This window comes from Candoia aspera, chromosome 12, assembly GCF_035149785.1.
Source record: "Candoia aspera isolate rCanAsp1 chromosome 12, rCanAsp1.hap2, whole genome shotgun sequence".
Lineage (NCBI taxonomy): Eukaryota > Metazoa > Chordata > Lepidosauria > Squamata > Boidae > Candoia > Candoia aspera.
The window spans coordinates 20,915,618-20,937,313 of record NC_086164.1 but is presented as its reverse complement, the minus strand read 5'-3'; the positions used below and the strand labels follow the sequence as shown (position 1 = coordinate 20,937,313).

The 21,696-nt window shown below is 49.5% G+C and overlaps 1 protein-coding gene across 1 annotated transcript in view; it reads left to right on the top strand.

Moving 5' to 3' along the window:
- The first annotated feature begins 2,404 nt into the window (after positions 1-2,404).
- Positions 2,405-21,696, top strand: part of MSN (moesin) — a 66,813-nt gene continuing 47,521 nt past the window's right edge. The window contains exon 1 of the mRNA XM_063313782.1: positions 2,405-2,546. Coding sequence (XP_063169852.1) covers positions 2,535-2,546 — 12 coding nt within the window. The 5' untranslated portion in view covers positions 2,405-2,534. The remainder of the gene's footprint in view (positions 2,547-21,696) is intronic.

The following is a 21,696-nucleotide window of genomic DNA, read 5'->3' as shown; positions in this document are numbered from 1 at the left end:
CCCCCCAAAATTAAAAAAGATGGATAAAGCATTGGGAAAAATGGGAACAAATGGAAAATGCCTCTTCTTCCCACTGCCGGCAAAATGCATTAAACAAGGCCAGGAGATTGCATAATAAAGCCTCATTTAGAAGGAACGCCCTTTACCTCTACGGGTAGTCCTCGTTTACTAATCACTCATCCAGCAACCAAAGTTGTGATGGCACTGAATGAGGGGGATTTATGACCAGTCCTCAGAGTTCTGGCCATCCCAACACCCCCGTGGTTGCACAATCGCAGTTTGGGCACTCAGCAACCAGTGCACACTTAGGATGGTTGCAGTGACCCACAGTCACATGATTGCCGTTTGCGACCTTCCCTTCCAGCTTCCCCCAAGCAAAGTCAATGGGGAAGCTGGCAAGGAAGATCGCAGATCACCCTGGTAAGTCCCCCCAGCCTTCCTGTGCTCACACCTCATGCCATTCACACACACCCCTGGCCTTCCTAAGCTCACGTGTGGCCTGCACTGGGCCTCCCCACCCCACTGTGGCACCCATGTGGCTCCCTACCTGGAACTCCCACCTCTTCCTGCTTAACAGCCCCCATGTCTTGGGGTTATGATGGCAACCGGGACTGCCAGGGTTGTTGTTGTTAAGCAATGCAATCATGTGACATCACACTTTACAAGTGCATTGCTTAATGACAGCAATCCTGGTCCCAAATGCCATAACGCAAGGACTACCTGTACTCAGCTTGCATATTCATTTGTAAGATTTCACATCCATGGTGAAAACTCCCCCTAAGTGAAGCCTTTGCTTGCATTGTGCAGAAAGAATTCACTTCTGGGATGCACAAAGATAGAAACAGTGGTGCGCCATCCATAATTCACTAAAGCATTCTGCTCAGTTGTGATATTTCACTGTTATGCCTAATGCAAGTGTGTTTAATATGGCATGGAACTTGCTGGACTATCTGTAAATACATTGTTTTAGCAAAAAAAGATTTAGCCAAAAATCTGGGGAGGTTTTGTGGAAGGATTCTCTATTACTATGGTCCAGGAACTTTTCTGGAAAAGTAACTGTTTTCTCTTCAGCAATAAATGAGAAGGTTGGATGAAATTGCTGCCTTTAGGCTGGGTTTGTGCAAAGTGCTTCAGCAGACACATCTGCACTCGTGGGAAGCTGTGTTAGTTTAGATTGGCCTGGGCAAGGGTGTTGAAGGGGAACCATTCTGTCCAGAGGGGGCACCTCTGCTGTTGGGCCACTTAGATCAGCAACTGGCCACTGATGATGCCACCACCGCCCAAAGCCCAGCTGTTAGGTACACGGAAAACGGCTTTCTTTTTTCCCGTGTAGCTCCCAAGCTATGGAAGGGATTGCCAAGGAGGTTCCCTTGGCCCCCAGTATCCCAGGATTCAGGAAGATGGCAACTGCACAGCCCTTTTCTCCAGCTTTTGTTAATGATTCTAATAATTTACTCTACTGTTACAAGTCACCTCCAGTGTTGATATATAAAGAGAAAATGGAGCACATAGTTAGGATCGGTTATGCAATGAGCAAGCAGGTTTCTGGGTGGTCTGCTGCCCTGGCACCAGGGTTCCCAGGTTTGCAGCTCATGAGCACAGCATCAAAGGAACCCATTTTCTGGGTTGACACAATACATGTATCTATGGTCAAACCAAACAGGCTACCAGAACCGACATGATGCAAAAATGTTTCAAAAAGTTCATCGGGGTAAAATCACAGCTTAAGTTGGCTGAGTTGGAGCGCCTACTGCACCGGGGCCGGTGTTCGACGCGCAGACCGCGGAGCTTCAGCGGGGATCAGGACGCTCTCAAAGGTGGCTGCGGAGAAGACCGGCCTGCCCAAGGCCAGCGCCCCGGCATTCAGATCTTGCCCGCGGGTTTAGGTGGATGCCGTTCTGCCCGAGGATTCTGGTCGCTTTCCAAATGATCAAGCTTCATCCTTTGCTTGGGGGTGGGGGGGTGGGGTGGAGAAGCGGGCCTGCCTGCCGATTGGGGAAAAAAGTGAAAGGGCAAAACCACAGCGCTGCCGTCGAAAGCAGCGGCGCCGGAGCTCAGTCGCTGAGCGGGGAGCGGCCGGCAGAGGCATCCTGCTGGCCCACGGCGAGATGCGCCCCGCCTGCCCGCCGGTTCCCAAGCCCGGAAGAGCGTTTCCCCTCCCGGGCCGGGGGGCCATCCCCGGGGATGCCGCCGAGCCCCTTCGGAGCTCTCCCGGCCCGCCCCCCGCGCCGAGCGAGCGCGAGAAGCGGGACCGCTCTCCCCGGCCCAAGCGCGGCGGCCTCGGCCCGGCCAGCCTTCCCCGGGGGGCGCCGAGCGGGAAAGCCCGGGCGGGGCGGGCGCGAGGCTGAGGCCCTGCCCGGGAAGGGCGGGCGAGAGGCAGGAGCGTCGGGGCGGGGGCTCCAGAGCGCCTGCCCCGAATAAAGGCGGCGCGCTTGGCGGAGGCTCTTAGCGTGCCGACGAGTCACTGTAGCCTCCGAGGAAGAGCCCCGAGACCGAGCCGCCCGCGAGCCCCGGACGCCCAGCCCGCCGGCAACATGCCGAAGACGGTACGGGGGGGGCGGCCCGGGGGTTGGGGGGGCGGCCCGGGGGTTGGGGGGGCGCCTTTCATTCCGCGCCGCCGCACCGCTGCCCCTCCGCGTGCGGGGGACGGAAGGGCGTCTCCCGAGGGCCCGGCGAGAGCGCCGTCTCGGGCGCCCGCGAGAGGTGGGGCGTCTGCCCCCCGCTGCGGGCCGAGCGCCGCCGCTCCTCGGGCGTCGCTCCGCCAGGGGCATCGGAGGCCGGAGGTCTTCTCCGGCTCTGGGCGGGTGCTGCCGGAGCCTTCCGAGCTGGAGCGCCGCTCTCCCGCCGCCGCCGCCCCACCCTGCCCGTGAGCTGTGTTCGCGGGCGGGGGCTGGAGCCCCGGTCTTGCCTCGCTGCCCGCCAAGCTCTCCTCACCCGCGACCGCCGCTTCCGCCCACGCCCGCTCGGGCCCGGCTGGCATCCGCTCGGGAGGCGGCCGAGCCGTCGGCCCCGGTCTGGCGCGAGACGGGACCATCCGTGGCGGCGCTCCCGGTGGCCTCGCCCGCCGTGCCAGGCGGGGCCCCGCCCGAGGAGAGCGGCTCGGCGCCGCGATGCTCCCGGGGGAGGCCCGGCCGCGCTGGGCGGGGCAGGCAGCCGGGGCGAAGCGTGCGCGGGCGGGGGCGTCCGCCTGACCTCGGGGGGGCGCGGCGGACCTGGCCGGAGCCTGGGGGGCGCAGAGCCACCCTCACTCTCGGCCTCCTCGGGGCGGCGGAACGCCCGGCAGCCCCACGGGGGGAGGCGGGGCGGGTTGGCTTGCCCGGGGCGGCCGCGCCTTGCGTGGGGCACGAGGCGCAACCGCCGGGCCGCCCGAGAGCGCGGCGCTCCCCTGTGGGAAAGCGGCGCTGCTCCCGCGAGGCGGAGAAGGGCCGGGCTTTCCTGCCAGGCAGCCGAGGCTCCCCGCGGCGCTGCTCCCGGTCGGCCTCCCGGTCGCTCCCCGGGCGGGCGGAGGACGAGGTCCGCGGGAGGCAGGCCCGGCGTAGCATCCCCGGCTGTGCTGCTGCTGGAAGCGGGACTCCGGCAGCTTCCCGGGGAGAACGGCTGCGCGCGGGTGCGGCGGCCCCCGGGCGGGGACCCAGCACTGCCGCCTCCCCGGCCCGGCCCCCCCGCTTTTCAGGCCAGGCAGGCGGCGGCTCTGGGCGGCATTTTCGGCCGGGGAGGGGGCTTCCCGCCCGGCCGCTCTTCCGTCGCCCCTGGAGGGGCCGGGAGGTGTCCGCGTGGGAAAGGCCGCCACGGGAGCCGGTTCCGCAGGCTGCGCCCCCTCCGGCCCCCCCTCGCCCCGCGGCGCTCTGGCCCGGAGAAAGCCTCCCGCCTCGTTTCGGGCGCGAGCGGCCAATCGGACGCCGGCTGCGCTTGGGGGGCCGTCCCACTGTTGCGGTTGCGCAATCGTGGCAACCGTCGGCGTGCGGCTGCGGCGCCTCAGCGAGGCAGGGCTGGCTGCGGTTGCGGCTGCTCGCGAATGAAAGCTTCGCGTTGCCCTGTTGCATCTTCCGTTGTCTGTGCCGAGTAACCCCCTCCAACCTTCCCCTTCTTCGACCGGCCTCCCGTGATGTCCAGCCAGCAGGACCGGTGGCTTTGGGTGTATTTATTGATTTTATTCGTTAGGGTTATCTCCTGACTTTCATGGGGCAGCTCAGGGCCACGCGTGTAGCACACCGTTCTCCCGGTACCTTTGCCTGGGTCGGAAGAGGCTGCTCTGGCTCCTCGGGGACGCCCGTGTGCTGCAGGATTGCAGGCGGGGGCCTTTCCTGGCAGTTGCTGCCTGAACCCCCTTAATCTGCAGACCCCGGGAGGAAAGGTGGAACCTTCCTCCTGCCAGGTCTGTGTGCTTTCCCGTCATCCTCACGCACGAGAGTGCTTTGGTGGGAGAGATGCAAGGCCAGCATCTTGTTTCGGGTGGTACCGGATGCCTCTGGAAATCCAAAAAGCCGAGCAGGAGAGGGGTGGTCCTCCCTTTTTGCAGAGAAGGGAAAGTTGTATCTGCTGTCCTCAGTAGCAGCAGTTGGTCTGGAGCAGTGTTTCTCAGCCTCGACAACTTTAAGATGTGTGGACTCCAACTTCAATTCCCAGAATTCCCCAGCCAGCATGGTCTGGAGGGATCTGCAGTCCAGTGTCATGGACTGCCCAAAGTCTTGGAGTCTGAAACAGAAGCCGTTCGCTTCCCACACTGCAGGTTTTGCCCAGGTCCACCCTGACGCCTGGGGCTGCTAAGAATTGTGGGTGGACACCTGTGGAAGGCCAGTGGTTGTGGAGGCTGCTCAGGGGCTGGGATTCCGGTTCAGGGGCCCAAGCACTAGTCCCAGGGCAAGGGGATTTGTGGCCTGGTAAGCTTTTGAGTGCACTTTCCAGAAATGTCACTGGTGCACTCAAAAATTGGCTGCCAGAGGCCACTTTCACTGCTCATAAAAATGGCTGCTCTGTGAGCGCAGCAAGAGGGCAAGTGCTTGAGGATGCTCTGTGCCATCCTCTCCCTTCTGGGATGCTCTGATCACCCCGCCTTACCTGTGTATTTGCAAGTGGTTGGTGGGCACCCTTCCAAATAAAGCCATGTTTATTTTTGAAGAATGCCAAAGGGACTGCTGCCTTGGAGGTTGGCCCATTAACTTGTTTTGTTTTCTAATATTCTTTTAAGTTAAAAATAAGTCAGATGGTGCAGAGAGACTTAGCCCTGCAGGAGTGCCTGTTGATGCCAGGCAGGAGCAAGTGGGGGGTCTGCTACATGGGAAGCAGCAACGCCTAAGGGGGCTGGAGGCTTGTGCCTGGGGCATGGGGCACGTTGTCTTTTGCGGGGGTGACTGGAACTCCCCAGTTTGGCTAATCGCATTTGTGGTTGGCCTGGTTTCGCTGCCCTTGGTTGGACCAGGGCCAACCACTTCAGAGAGCTTCCATATCTTGTGTTCTTTCTTGTGCCTTTCAAAATGGAATTTCAGAATTTTCCCTGTGATTATTGAAATATGCACAGGTGATATAAGCTGTAATTAATTTTCTGACCACTGGTTTAAAAAAAAGTTTTTGAACTGAAATCAGTGCAGATCTTCAAGGTGCTGAGAGCAAGTTTTCTTGTAACTCATAGTTGAGTTCTGAGTTGCTGCAGAACCTTGTCTGAGCTTGACTGGGATGGTTTCCTTGGCTAAGGAGGGTCAGGTGTGCTAAATGTTGAGTGTGTCAAGTCTGTACTTGACTTCCTTTTGGGGAAAAAACAGGAAGACTTTAGGAGGTCTCTTTTAAGAGTAAGGAAAGGAAATAGCTGGGACAATCTTGGATTGAGGCTCTCCATTTTCAACTTGCTTTCTAGTCGCAAAACGTTAAGCTAAACAGGAGAATGGTTTGATTAGCTCACAACAGAGGAGAATAAGACTTTTTGAAAGTCACGTGCATGGGGGTGGGGGGAATGCAATGCATCTCTTCCTTAAAAATACTAAGCGTATTGTGAGCTGATTTCCCCCCACCCCCATTGCTGGCAAAAGATCAGTTTGATTCTCTAATGCCTTGTTCCTTGGATTGTACAATAGGTTCTTTAAAGGAATGGGTATTGGATACTTGAGTGGTGTAACCTTTGAAATGAGATTGATCTACAGCTTTCCTTTCTCTGGTTTAAGTTTTTTTTTTTGAAAAAACACTGCCATTTTTAGAAAGAAAGAAACCAAAAGGCTGCATTGTTCTCAGGCAGGAGGGCGCTTTTTTTTTTTTACATGCAAGACTTGCACCGGGGCCACTGGGGTTTGCAGACCTCTTCCCTTGAGAAGGCGGATGTTGTAACCAGCCCCCCCTTCCTGTTCCCCTTCAGAGGCACGCCCTTCTGTGCTCCTTCCTCTGCCTGGGCCGACCAGTGACCTGGGCAGCGTTCAGGGTTTTCAGACATGAGGTACATAGGCAGCCATACGTAGCTGTGATTTCATTGCTTGGAGGTGGATTTGGGAGCAAATCCATGAAGCTACCCCTGTATCCAGCCCTGGAGTCCTTTGGCCAGATGCCATCTGGAGGCATCCCTTCTGGGTACCTCTTATGTCCAGAGTAAGCATGTGGCAGTTGCAGTGATTTCTTCAGATTCATATTGGCACCTGGGTCAGTTCTCCTTACTTTCAGTGACTGTGGATGGGTATTGTTTGATCTGATCTGATTTCATTTAAAAAAACAAAACCTAATTCTGGCTGGGGAATTCTGGGAGTCCACACATCTTAAAGTTGCCACGGTTGAGAAACACTGTATGCAATGACTGCAGATGATGAACTGAGAATGCACACTTTGCCTTCTTAAGGTAAAGGTATGGCTTAAGTGAACCTGAGTAGCACTCTTGTGTAAGTGTGCAAGGGTTACCCTGATGATCTGAAATGCGCCCCTTTTCCCAGGCAGAAATCTGTACTTGGCTGTTAACAGCACAAAGTGGGCCCTGTTCTGGAAATGAAGGGAGGAAACCTGACTGTGATTTCTATTAACGTTTGAATTAATTAATTTGAATTCGTATGATTGCTCATTTGATAATTTTTTTTGTTAAATTAAAATTACACTTTGGGAAAAGTTTTATAGGTCTGAGGGCTGTCCAAACCATCTGCCTGCCTCACAGTATTATTACTAAGAGTTCTGGCAAACTGAAGGAGTCAATGACTCACGGTCCTTATCTTCTCACAGATTACAGCAGGAATGTGCAACTTCTTTTAAAGAGTATGTGGGACCACATTCCTGGTGCTGCCCTGTCTGGCCTGCAAACAGAAATGAGCAGTTGGGGGCTGCTAAGGCTCCGAGTTTCCTGTATCACTTTGCCGCCTTCTCATGGCCATCTGGATTTTTGCAGCCCAATCTGTTTGCCTGATACAATCTAGAAAGTGGGAAGGGCCAAAACAGATGGGGTCAAAAGTAAATCTGATTTAATGGAAAATGTAATTACAGTTATATTTATTATGCCAGTACTTTGATCACTCCCTGTGTGTTTAATAACTTTCCACATGTGCTATAATAAAAATTACAAGATGGTAGTTGTCTTGCAGGTTATATACAGCTGGTTTGCATTAAAGATATTTTGATTGTTTGATTTCTGTGATGCTCAGATAACATCCAAGGGAGGAGCAGTCTTGCAATACAAAACCGTCATTTTGTCCCATATCGTCTTCTGACTAGGGCTTTGGTGGTTGAACAGGTACATTATGTTTCCCACAACCTGGTGCCTTTCAAAGATTGGGAACAACAACTTCCAGAATTAAGTCTTTGAAAAAGTCCTTTTCCTGACTGCAAAATAGGCCTACTATTTTTGTTGGCAGGAATTCACCACCATTCCCAGAGTTGTCTTGCGAACAGAGCAGACGTGTGGTGTTCCTGTCCAGCTTCATGGACAGTGGTAATTTTGCACTTCCAAATTCCCTTTGTGAATGGGCTGACCCAGAGCTAAAGCATCTATCCCTGAGGTCCATTTATACTAACCTTTCCTTCCAGGTGTTCTCCAGATGCATTGAGGATACTTGTGCCTGATTTACCTCTGTATATTTGTATGTAGGACACTTTTAAAACCATATCAGGGCTATACTAACACAGAGGTGCAAAATCCACTGAAGTAAAAGGATTTTGGCATGTCTTTCTAGGCTTAGGAAATAGAAGGATTCTGTCAACTTTGTGACTCACTAACTTTAGATTTTTTAGAAATGTTTAGTTGAATTTTAGAGCTTGTTGCTTTTGGGCTCTTTGGGTTTAAGAGAAATCATGTTTTAAAATTTTTTGGAAGTAGGCTGTATTCCTTATTGCTTAAAAGAGGCAGTTGTAAGACATTAAAAAAAACAAAAACCATTGGCCCAGTAAAATAAAGGGTTCTTCACATCATGTTTGACTTGCTGGAATTGCATGACTGCTGGAATTATTGACCAGCCTCAAATATTCCATTCTTGGCCAGAAATATCAAGATGGTGATGACTTCTTGAGAAATATGTCCTAAATATATCTAGAGTTATCTGATCCATTTCAACCCTACTTTTGGTCAGGATATGGGCCTGAGTCTCCTTTGGTCATCTTAGGTGACCTATGCCAGGAAGATTGGAACAAGGATCTGTTACTCTAATGGCCCCTTGGCAGCTTTTGATGCCACCAATTATCACATGCTGATGAGTTGAAGGACCGAAGTGGCTCTGATTTCCTTGCTTGACAGCCTGGCCATTAGCCTGTGGTGCCCTGTGGGCTCCATGCTGTTTCCTTTGCTGCTTAAGGTTTACTAACAGTGCTTGGAGAAGTCAGCTGGAGCTTTAAAAATTTTTTTTTATCCTGCCTTTATTATTTTTACAAATAACTCAAGGTGGCGAACATACCTAATACTCCTTCCTCCTCCTATTTTCCCCACAACAACAACCCTGTGAGGTGGGTTGGGCTGAGAGAGAGGGACTGGCCCAAGGTCACCCAGCCAGCTTTCATGCCTCACAGCTTCCTGGTTTTTAGCCTGGAGCCTTAACCACTAGACCAGACTGTCTCTCTTTGCTGTGAGTTTTCAGGCTTTGCTGTGAGTTTTCATCAGTATTCCAATAATGATAGTTTTATTGCTTCTTGTCATTAACTCCAAGCAAATTGGCATCGGATGTTGCTTCAGTTCAGTAGTATGTGGGATGAGGGTGAACAAGCTGAAATTAAAGCCAGAGAAGTCAGGAATTCAAATTTCTGTTAGGAAATCTGGCTCAGGACTGGAATTCAGTCTGTGTTGAGAAGAGCAAGCTCACAGTTTGGAAGTTTGTCTTGAATGGGGACCCTTTATGGGCTTCCTAGTAGTGCCCCATGGCAATTTTCAGATGATGGCAGTGCTGAGGAGCACATTTACAAAACTTGGCAACAGTTATCCATGCCTTTGTTGAATTGCAGTTGGGCTGCTACAGTTCATTTATACATGACAAGTATCCAAGAAAGCTGCTAAGCTGTGAATGGAATCACAATTGTGTCGTGCCCACACAGATACTGTAGGTTTGTGCTGGTTACCACTTGTTTTCTAGGCTCAATTCAGAGTGGGAATTCACCTTGAAAGCAGGCTCCGGCCATCCAAACCCATCTCATTTGCCAGCAAAATCCAGGGGCAAAGTGCTATCATGGGCAGTGCTCTCTGGGATCAGGCTTTGGTTCAAAAAAGTGAAAAAAAATTCAGGATGGCTTTTTTAAAGACTTACGGAGGAATGTTATATACCCCTAAAATGTTAGAAATACTTAGGAATTGCTGCGTTTTGCCACTTAAAATGATACAGTCAGTGACAAAATGAACTCAGCTGAATGGGTTGTGCTTATATAGCTGGTTGGGAAACAAGATCTTCCCTTTTAAGGGAAAAACTGGGTAATTATGGCAAAAAGGAATATATGAACTGTTCTGTCTGCTGCCTTTCATATTCTTCTGCTTCGTGTCTTGGAAGCATTTTGCTAGCCACAGCCAGAAGCAAAATGTTCCTTTTATTTATGTCATTTTATTACATTTTTATTTAAGACATGCTCTTTTTTATGCTTTCTCTGCTAATGATCTACTAAGTGTTCCATTGGGTTACTATGATTACCGAGAAAGTAGTGATTAATGATAGGAAATTCAGCTTTGGAGAACCTCAATGAATGTCCTTAATCTTCTTCCTCTTTTCCCTGTTCATGTTTTATTACAAATGTTTTACACATGCAAGTGAGAACTTTCTCTGGTTATGATTTTTTAATGAAAAGAGCTAGACCTTTTTGCCCTAGACATTGTTGGAACGAGCGACTTCCAGCTCTGAGTTCTAGCACAACTGCTTCACCAACGTCCTTCCCTTGCAGGATATTGCCCACAGCACAGCAAGTACGTTTCCTCTTTTACTTTAACACCAAAAGTTTCTTGGTGTTAAAATGTTTTTCAGCTGCATGTGTTTATTACTTAGCGTGGCATCCCAAGAGTGCCTGGCACAGGTCAGATGTGGGTGAAGGTCTCTGAAAGTGTCTGGAATCCCTGCACCCTCTCAGTGATTTTCCCCACAAGACAGCCCACCTTCTGCTCCCCAAAACAGGTTTATAGTGCCTCAAGTCCCTCCAGAAATTACTGCAGTTATGCAATTTTCACTACGAGAAGGGAAAATTGCTAAATAAATGGGAAGTAATCATGCTTAATTTACTTACATTGAAATCTGATTTAGTTTCTTTTCTACTTTTTATTCTTTGAAGTTCAGCCCTCTAGCAGGTTCCCCAAAGGCTAAGTAATGATGCTTCGTTCCAATGTATTAGGCGCTAGGCACCCTGCCTTGACTGTTTCTTCAAATTAGTCTGCCCTCATGGGTCTTCGGTGTTCCTCACCCGTTGACTTGCAACCAACGGAGGAGCTCAGAAGCATCCCTGCCATGTTGCCTGGATGCTGACTTGAGGTGCAACGCTTGCAAGAGGGTCTGCTCTAGGTTTAGCCCCTGTTGGTCCTCGGTTTGTCCCCTTGAATGGGCCTGCTAGATGCAAAACCCAGAACTTGAATGTTCGTCAGTTAACAAGTTGGCATTTGAATAAAATTGGAATAAAACTGACAGTTAAGAGCTGCTGTTACTGTTTTTAGAAGCTCTGATTGTTTATTATTTCAATTTATATGGCCGCCCATCTCAAATTCATGACTTGGCGTGGCCAGCAGTGGTAAGAGAAAATATAAAATAAAAAACAGAAAAACAAAAAGCAGCACCCATGGCTGTAGAAGGTGGGGTGGTCTGTTACATGGATGAGAGCAAGGCAGAGGATGCCTTCTTCAAGGTCAGGCAAGGGGGCACCCATGCACTGCCCAAGCCGCACTGGCCTCTTTTGGGTGGGGGGAAGACTGAAGATCCTGGGGACAGGATTGATTTTTTTCCTGGGGTATTTGCAGGGTTTTGTTTTGGCTATTTAAATACAATATGCCTATTTTAAGGCTAGCTATGATTTTTCTAAGTCTTTCCATCCCAAATTCTGGGAAATTGGGACAGTGGTTTTCAGGGAATAGGCCACAAAAAGAGAACAGGAAAGAATCAAGTTGCTCACCCCCCTTAAAGAAGTGCTTGCTCTTTGAACGAGAAGGCAATGTATAAAGTATTAGCCGATCTATTAAACATTGCAGATCTAATACCTCCTAAATATCTTGGTGCGACTCTCTTTCTTTGCAGCCTGTTAATAAATACTGGATTAGAGGCCTCTGATCTCCTTTACTCACTGCTTTGCTGACTGGCTGCCTCGGCCGTTAGTTGCCTTTATGGCTTCCAGAGGGTTGGGGAGGAAGAGGAGAAAGCTGGAAAAGCTGCCCACGCAGCAACGTTGCTGCCCTGCCAGGGGATTGTGGGAAAATGCGGCCAAGCCTGAGCGACATGCAAGGATATATGCCATGGCTGCAGTAGGTCGCCTCTCTTGCCAGCTGGGAAAATAGAGTGCGTGTTCTTGTGCAAAGGCATTTCTCCCCAAGCAGTGCTGAACGTTCTGGGTATGGTGGCGGATGGGTTGTGACGTGTGTACCTTCACTGCAGCCTTCTTGTTTATTCACTCAAGTTATGCTTGTAGAATGGTCAAAGTACCTAATAACCTAAAGATCTGTGGAAGTACAAAAGCAGGCCAATAAAAGATGAGACAATTAGAACCACATTAAAATAAGCAAATTACAGTGCATTACCAGCATTGTTAATGCCAGTGAACTCTGTTTCAGTCATGTGTGTTACTGAGTTCCCCTTGATGTTAGTAACCACCTGAGGAGAGAAACTGAGTGGTGATTCCTCCAATTTTTCCAGAAAGAAAAATTTCCAGAACTCCTCAGGGCCAGGATGCCTTCTTAGCCCTGAGAAAGGGCCCTGCGCAGGGTTCCCTCCCGCCCTTGCAATTGATGGGAGTGGGGGAAGCTGGGGGGGGGGGGGCTGCAGACGCCTGGAGTCAGGATAGACGAGGTGTTTGCACCCGCTGCTGGGCTACCTGGTCACAAGAGAGGAGCGAGGGCAACCCCCCCCCCCATACGTGATTGCACCAGCATCTCTCCTGCTTTGAAAGGAACTTCAAAAGCAAATGCTTTATCTGGTGGGATGAGAACTGGCAGCGAAGATGCAGGGAATTTTTCTATCTGGCACCAGGTGGTACGGACTAGAAGGTTGGAGAGAGGCTGAAAAGCAGCGAAATTCTAAGCGTTTAATAGCTTGAACCGGGTGGGGGGGATGGCGACATTTCTTTCCGTGAGTGCAATGCTTGGGAACTCCCAGCTGAGCTGGGTGGACCCACCAGCTCCTATTTCCAAATTGCTGAGAGTAGCAAAACTGCCTTAACAGTCATATCTGATCAGCTCTCCGATTCTTCCCTTTTCTTTTTTTTAGTTGAAGCACAACCTTTGCAGTGAAGCCTTGCCCACAACACACTGCAGGGCTGTAGTTGTTTACAAGGTTGTCCTCAAAGTTCCTTGCACAGACCAGGCTAATGTGTCATGGGGGTTCTTTTTTGGGGGGGCAAAAAAGTAACAATGGCAGCCGCAGCACATGTAAAAAAGGGGTAGGGCTTCAGTTGTGTGGTGATGGCTGCCATTTTGAGTGGGGGCAGCCTTGTTCTGCTGGTGCTGGTACAGAATGTGCTTGCTGTCCTGGGGAAGATCTTTTTCTAGGAAGATGGTTAGCTTGGTTGGCCCCTTAAAACTGGAAGTATTTACTCTGTTTTCTGGCTTATAATGCAGTTATTTTGGCATAAACTCGTTAAATTAAAAAAAAAAAACCAGGGTGGCCTCCTCATATTTATATGATGACATTTGATATAGTAGTTGTTAGCAGGCAACCCCTCAATCAATTTTGGGATTCCCAGTTACTCTAAGAATGCCTCTGTCTGGGTGGTGGGTTAGGGTTCAGTTTAATTAATTGGCTTTTTCCTGTGCCATCAGTGCCTTCTGAGTCCTCAGCTGTGTTGTACAAGTAAGTTTTTGCATCTGAGGACTGTTGAGGAATGCACCAGATTTAGAACTTGCATGATTGACATTTAATTAAAATGGTGTGATGAGAAGGACCGTGCCTTAGAATTTGTGTCTGTTGAGGTGATAACGAAGTATTTATTCCAACATGGAATAAATCACAGTGTTGGATTTGGCTGCGTTCTGACCAGCTGGAATTTTGAAACTTTTTTGCTCCGAGGAATGCTAACGAAGCCCGCCGTGCTCCTCCGGAGCGTCTCCTCCTCTGCGTAGGGCCTCTTCACCCCCTCCCTGTCCGGTGGCAGGAAACGGAGCAGCTGCCGCAAGAGGAAGTCCACTGACTATCCAGTGCTGCTGCCTCTGTGCCGGCTGGAGGGGCAGCTCTCTCCTGGGCAAAGCTTGTGTCCTCCAGGCCCTCCGTCCTTTGGCGCTTTGGGCTGGAGCGTCTCTGCTTCTCTTTGGGAGCCCGGAGACTCCCCTTGGCCCCGTTCCAGGACGTCGGAGGAAACGGTGACTCAAAGCTTCCTCCGGATGACGTCGCCTTCTGGACCCTTCCTTGGCTTGGTTCAGCTCAAAGAGCGCCTTATTTGGCTGGCTCGGGCCTTGCCCATTCAGCTGTGAGCTCTGCCTGGATCTGCACAATAAAGCCGCTGTAATTGGGTGGAATCGCAACCCTGAAGGCTGGAGCGGCAAAGCTGTGGGGAGGAGAGCAGAGAGGTTCCCATCGCGCTGTTCCAGGGCGGGTGTGGTGAGCTCGGCAGGGCGGGCCCCTCTGGGGATGCGGCTCGGCTCTCCCAGCATCCCTGGAACGCTGGTGCCGGGCAGAGCAGCAGCCCAGCAGCTCAAGAAAGTGGCTTTCCCCATCATAGTCCTGGAAGAGCCACCACCGGGCCCACTGTTGTTGGCGGATGAGCGTGAACTTCTGGATGATCGTATATTTAATAAATACAGGATTAGCCGTTTAAGGACTCCTATTTATGCCCCTGTAATAGGTGCTTTTTGTCAAACAAAGTTGTTCGGCTATCTAGCAGCCTACAGTATTGGGTGCAAGGGGGCCCCAGACCCTCAAGGACCTCCAGTAGTTGTCTCCAACTTGTTTGATAAGAGGGGGAAACGATTAGATATGGGTAATCATCTTCACTGAGCTTAACTGGGATCCGTGCACCGCAGGCATTCTGAGCCCTGGGTTCAAGGACGTGCACTGCCCTTTGTCCAGAGGAAGTTCTGCTGCCCAGTCCTGGGAGGGGGAGAACCTGTCTTTTGGGATGGGGGGGCACTAAGTGTATGAAGAATGAAAGCTTTGGGAGTCTGATGTGTTTTGCTTGGTCTTCCCAGCATTTTCTGTAAAGGCTAGAAATGCCATCTCCCCCACCCCCCGCCAGCCCCCAGCTTGCCACGAGAAGGGTGGGCAGCCCTGGCAACCCCCCCATGACATTTGTGTTCAGGGATGCCACCTTGCTTTCTTCCCAGAATGGCAGCACTGGCCAAATAAGGCACATTGATAAGTCCCTTTTCGTTTCTGTTTTGCTGTTTGCAGATTGCCTTGGAATAAGCAGCTCACACCCTGAAAATAGAACCATGCAATGAAAATAGCAGAAAGCTAAACTGCAGCATTAGAAAGAGCAGGACATTAAAGCCAACCAACCAGCCAGGTGAAGGCAGGATGAGCATTGACAGATCTAAAACTTGTGTGGTCTTAGTAGATGGGTTCCAATAACAGGAAGCTCCTTTTCTCCAGTTTCTGAATCAACCAACCTCTCCTTTCACAATGGCTTCTTAGCAAAGCGAGCCACGCTGGTTTCCGGTGCCTTCATCATGCTGAAGGTGCACGGCTGTTTTGCGGATGACTGGTGGAAGCCTCCCTTGCAGGAGTCAAGGAGAATCCTAGCAGGCCACTTTGGAGGCTTAGATCTGCGCACGCTCACACTTTTGCAAGGAAAAGGGAAAAAATGCCTCCTCCTCCTCCTCCTCCTCCTGCAGCTCTTTTTAATTTGCTGCAGCTGTATGGCGGGTCCTGTTGTGCCCAGGGCCGCTGGAGGTCACAGGGTGACTTAAGCTGGGCTCTGCCTCGCTTGGTCTCCTTGTGGGGAGGCAGCTGTGTGCTAAACTGCAGCGAAGCCCCTTCCTTTGGACAGGAGGGGCAGCTTTGGGGTCTTCTCTTCAGAGGAGGCGACTGCCCTCTGGGCTTCCCAGGGCTTGTGGATTCTGCTGTGGAGCCTTTGTCGGTTACCGCTTGCAGCCTTTTCTTGAAAGGCTGTAGCCATGTTGGCAGATGGCCCTGTCTCCCTCCATTTCTGCCTCCTATTGATAGCAGGCAAATGATCTGAAGAGGAGAATGAGATGAAGCATCAATAAAACAATCCATCCTCTGTTCACCAGTGAAAGTGCCATGTTGGGCAGACCCTGTCGTTGAGTTTGGTTTCCTTCAGGTGTGCTTTCAAGGATGACGCTGTTCAGCTGTTTGCCTCCAGGAAACACTAGAATATGCAGGTGGGGTGAAAAGTGTGCATCAGTGATAATACCACAAGGGTATTCCCCCCTCCCCTGTGCTTAATGGATAATTTCTTGCACCTCTGCAAACTCAGCAAAGGTGCCCCTTGTTTGCTGTGTCCTGAGTGTTAATATCACTAGTTTGCATCGAGGCCTTCTCCAGGAAATGTTTTATTGCACAGCTCACATAGTTGCTTTAAAAACTGCAATTTGCATGTTGAACAGGCAAACTGTAGTTGTTCTAGGCTGTTCTGAACTGAGAAAACCGCAAAATCAAAAAGTGCAGCCTTTCTAGAGAGACAGAGTGAGAAAGCCGTGGTTTCTGTTTCTCCTGCGTTTCAGCTCCCAGCTGCATCCACACACACTATCAATCCAGGGATGTGCGACTGGAAGCCTCAGGATGACATGTGGTCCCAGAAACCTCCAGTTGGCACCAAATCAGTTTTAATGTGACAGAAAGAGAACACCATTAAATATGCAACTACAGAGTAATCACATTAGTCATATCAAATTTTCATTTAAATGTAGATTATATGAAATAGTATGTTCAACACTTTTATTTATGACTAGGAAGAAATGTTTGTGCAATTTACAAATAACACAGAACTGGGGGACAGCTAATACATTGGTAGGAAAAAAAACAGATACTGTGATTTATAAACTGACCTAACTGGTTGGGTGAATCCCTCCATTTGTGGCTTATTTAACAAACTGGGTTTAATCATGGTCTGGCACGATCTGAACCCAGATACATGGTTGCATGCAAAAACCAGCCCTCTGTATTTGGAGGAGAAAAGGCCACGTGTTCTCCAAATTTCACTTAAGCAATTGCTGAATTTACACACTCCTAAAGGCCCCTGAGATCAGTGAAGTTACTTGCTCCTTAAAATGATGCTCCTTAAACTTGTTTAAATTTTGACTCATTGAGGTTGTGGTTGACCTATCAGCTGTGCAGATCCCCCTGGATGGTTTCAGCTTGGTGCCCTTAACTTGCCATTTTCTCCACCTAGTCAGTGGGCGATTGAGTCTTCCTCTTCCTGCCAGGAGTGCCCCAGCAGCACCCTTGTAGGCTGGATACACCTTTCAGAAGCCCCAGATCTGCAGCAGCAGATGACCCCTTTGGACAGAGGGCAACTTAGTTTCTTCGCTGGGCTTCCTTGCTTCTCTAATCATCACCTCTCGGTGGTGTTTCCTGTCTTGGGTTCCTTCTGGGGCCCCATAGCTCGCTTTCTCCTCCTTCCCTTTTGAGAGACCTCGCCCATCTCTTGAGAACAGACTCTGGAAGGCAGGAGAGCAAAACTGAGCCACCCATTGCTGTGGGTGGGCTGAGGGCAAGGGAACCGCAGGAAATGGGGAACTGGCCCAGCTTCTGGGCATGCTGAATGTCCAGGTCAGCTTGACTCTCTGGCCAGTTAATTTGGGGGCAAGTTGGGGAAGGTCCCTAATGAAGAAGGGAGAAGCGGGAGGGTGGCAGTGGCTTTTGGACCCAGGCTGCTTTTCTCTCCCCAGAGCAGGAGGCCAAGAGTAGCTTCCTCCTCACTAGCTCCTGCTGAGAGACACCTGAGGTGAGATGAACCCATGCTGGCCGAATTCAGGCCAAAAGGTATTCAAGAGGAAAGCCCACCGGTTTGAGCTGCCTCCAAGCCAGCAGAGGACTTCTGGGAATAAACGTGTGGATTACAAAAATCCAGATTTCTACTGGATGGCAGCAAAGGGATGCAGAAAGCCAGCTTGCTACTGCCACCTGGTGGTTGCCCTGCTCTTAGCAACCTGGTAACCTTACTCTAGGGCTCCAGTAAACAAACTGCAAGGCTTATTAAGGACTGCATTTTATTTTACGTCATTAGTCTGAAAGTTTGAAAAAGACGTCAATGCAAGATTAAGATGATGATAATTTCCTATACATACTAAGCGTGCAAGAAAAACTGTTCAGAATGTGGTGGCCACATTTAAGAAAGCAGCAAATTCTAAAAGTGAGGGTGTGTTCCTATTCATGTGCCGGTAGAGGAATTTGCTGAGGTTTATCAGATTTGTTTTTATTCCTATAACCGAGTGGAGAAGGGGAAAATCTTCCTTAGGCTTCTTTTGCTGTGAACTTTAAAACAAATTGAGCTAATAAATCTTGCCAACCTCTGATAAAACTTCTAGTGTTGAGCCAATCTGCAACCAAACCATTATGTGGAATTTGTTCCTGTACTTGCAGCTAGGCAGAGAAGTGTTCCTGCCCTAAAGGAAGCTTATATTTCTGAAGAGGATTTCCAATTTTTAAATTATACACAGGGCTGTGGGAGGGGGCAAATCTCTGCTCTGGATCCCATTCAAAATATGCTTTTTTTCGGAACTGTCCTCTGAATCAACGCTTTGCAACAAAACTAATCAGCTGAAATGTCTCAAGATTTCTTATTTCATTATTTTGGGTTTCTTCCTGTACTGGAGCATTAGTTGTGATGAATAAAAACTGACAGAAAAAAATGACATTGACATAGGAGGCAGTAAGAAAAATTTTAGGGGGGACTCAGATCATGGCCACATTATCTGTGTAGCAAAAAACCATTGATTGCTAGATGGCAGCAATGAAATCTGGAAAATTATGATTCTTTGCTGCCATCTAGTGGTCATCTGGATTTTTGTAGCCTGACCGCCTCTCAGAGCTGTGATTGTGTGGCTCGTTTCAGGAGTTTGGGTTCGGAGAGGAAATGTTGCGCAGATGTTTTTGCCAGTTCTCTCCAGAGTGGAGCTGGTGAAGAGGTCATCCTTGCCAGTCAGATATGGCTGTGTGTGGTGGCACCACCGAAGGGAGAGGAAGTTAATTTAAAAGCATGCTGAGGACGGGAGTGTTGAAGGCAGTCATCTTCTACATGGGTTGGAGAATTCCAAAAACTGTTGTCAAAAGTCATTTTGATTTAGTCATGCATCATATTGTTCAGGAACAAATATAACTGTTTCAGTTAAAAATTGTGTAACAGTTTTAGGTTGTGGAAGATGTGAGCACCCAGAGTCTGATCAGGTCTGAAAACATGCAGAGGCTGGAGGTTGTACAGTATTTGCTGCCTTGACATACTATCATGACAGGAAGGTGGGGTTGAATAACAGTTTGGTTTGTATGCAACAAAATGTGGCTTGTGTGTTTTTGACTTAGCATGTTGTTTGAACCTTATGTACTTTACAAACGCGGTTTATGGCTTAGCACAATGTGTGAATTCAGATTTAGGTTTTATGTGGTATAATAAACTGGCTTAGCCTGAAATGTGAACACAGACAACGTCTGTCCCTCCGTCTGACTGATGATGAGATTCCTCTGTGCTGCTACCTGCACTGCAGACTGTTTTATGTTTGAGCTGTTGTTTCAAAGTGAAGAACTGCAGTGTGGCTTTTATGTAAGAAGGATAGGAGCTCCACACCTTGGCTTGCCCTTCTCTTCATCACTACAGCCCTTTCTTCAACCCTCTTTCCCAAGAGGGCTGGAACGTTTAACTCATTTAGAGCAGGGAAGGTCAGTAGTGAAGAGTCTTCCCTGATTGGCTGCCTTCCAGATAGATGGCTCTGGCTGCGGGCCACCCTAACTCCTGGCCAGCTGCGGCTTAAGGGAGTGAGACCCCAGCTCACTGGGGCCACGTTGTGGTAGAATAGAGGAGCCAGCTTAGAACAAGAGCACTTGCCATTTTCAAGATGTGTGTAGTTCTTCTCCATCTGCGGGATGTTCCAGGTGGAGTAAGAACTGCCAGCTGGGAAGGGTCTTAACTGCAACTAATGGTTCCACCTCCTCAGTCCTCAGAGCAATTTAGAATAATCGGCCTCACCACTCTCTTCACACGTTTCCCATCGTTAAGCAGGCTTGCCCTTGCTGAAGCTTATTAAGAGAGTGGCGAGACTGCAAGGGTTCTATTATGACTGAAAATCGTAATTTGGCTTCCTTTTGGGAAACTGCTGGCACGTAGCTGCATGATGAGGGAGAATTGGTTTGCTCCATCTTCTGGTCTCGGAGCCAGTTTGGTACAATGGTCAAGGCATCAGGCTGGAAACCGGGAGACTGCGAGTTCCAGTCCTGCCTTGGGCACAAAGCCACTGGGTGGCCTCGGGCCGGTCCCTCTCTCTCGGCCCTAGGAAGGAGGCAGTGGCAACCCTTGCCAAGAAAACTGCAGGGACTTGTCCAGGCAGTCTCTGAGAATCAGACATGATTGAATGGATTAAAGAAAAAAAATCATCTGGTCTTACTAAGCAAGGAAAACCCAACCACCCCCTTGATACAGTTGCTACCATTTTACCATCCTCTCCCTCCCCCAAATAGGGTTACTGGTGAATTCCTGCAAATACCCATTTTCGAGCCCCACCCAAGGGATGACACACAGCTGTTCTGCAGCCAATATGGCATCACCAGAATTTCAAAGATAGGTTGTTCATACCTGTGAGTTGGCCCTCCTATTTAGAGATGCCTCCATGTTGGCTCCTCTCATAGTTGGATGCACTGGGGGACTCCTTTTCTTCAGGTATTGCAGGATTCCCCTTTATCCCTGTGCTGCTTGACCGAAGCCATTACTTTACCTTGTAATTTGAGTTGATTTGGTGGTTTGAAGTGTGTGGTCCTCAACATTAATGAAATACGACTCTGTTTATCCACTTCAGAGTGGAAGCTAGAACCGGTAAGTTAAGTCCGGGCAAAACAGAATCACTGTGGTAGTTCTGGATGAGCAGGATTTATCTTTAAAAGTCTTTAATGGATGAGCAAGATTTATCTTAAAACTTAGTTTAAGTGGAATTCTACTCAGTGCCTGATAGATAGAATGGAGGCACATCAGTTGAATCCTCGTCCTCCTCCACCACCATCAGTGACCTCCTAGATCCGTCATTGTGACCACAGACTAAAGTGGTCTGTGTTGGACAGAGCACTTCTTACCCTCTTGCTATATGATTCTGGCTTTGAAGATGATCCAGCAACTGCAGCATGGAGAAAACACGGCAGTGAGTTTGGTCAGGCTTCTCCTTCTTTATCTGTTCACACAGGTCATCCACAGAACCTCTTTTCTGTGTGCCCGTTTTTGGTAGCCTTCCCCATAGGGATCTTGGTTCCAGTCTCTCTGGGAAGGTTGTCTGAAAGCAACGTTATATTCCTGTGGACCCCAGCTGCAGATCTTTTGTTCTTGCAGACTTTTTTTTTAAGCCTTTCATTTTTATCTCTGATATTTTGCTGGTTTTAGCTTAAAGGCTTTCAAATATATATATATATATATATCATTTTTATTGTCTGTCTGATGTTCAGAGAGTTCACTTGGTGGGTGTTTTATAAGTACAGTTAGAAATAATGTAAGCTTTTAGTGGCTTGCAGTGGTCTTAAGAGTTGCTTTAGGCAGTTGCTTCTCAAGTGACAGTAGCCCCTTTTCACGTCTCTAGGTGCGAAGTACATCGTACAGCTGCGGGCCTCAGTCTGTGCTCCATCGTAATTGCTGAATGCATCAGGGAATTTCTTACTCTGTGGTGGCTTTGTACCTAAGGTGGGACCAGAACTCCAGGTCTCCTGGCTGCTAGCCTGAGTCTCCATGGAAGGCCTTCTGCCATATCAAATATTTGAAAAATCTTGATGGGAAAGAAAGGGATGAGCAGGTTCTGTTTACATATCCCTGCAGAATAAGCCACGAATCATTAAAGCAGAGATGGCAGTGTTCTCCATCTCTGTTTGATGTCTTCATGGCTATTAAAACACGGAGACTTACCATTGCTGAAGTCCAGTACTTGATTGACCATTTATAGTTCTTGTGGGAAATAAAAATCACCTTGTCAATGGGCAGGGGGGTGATGGCCAGTGGTCATGACAC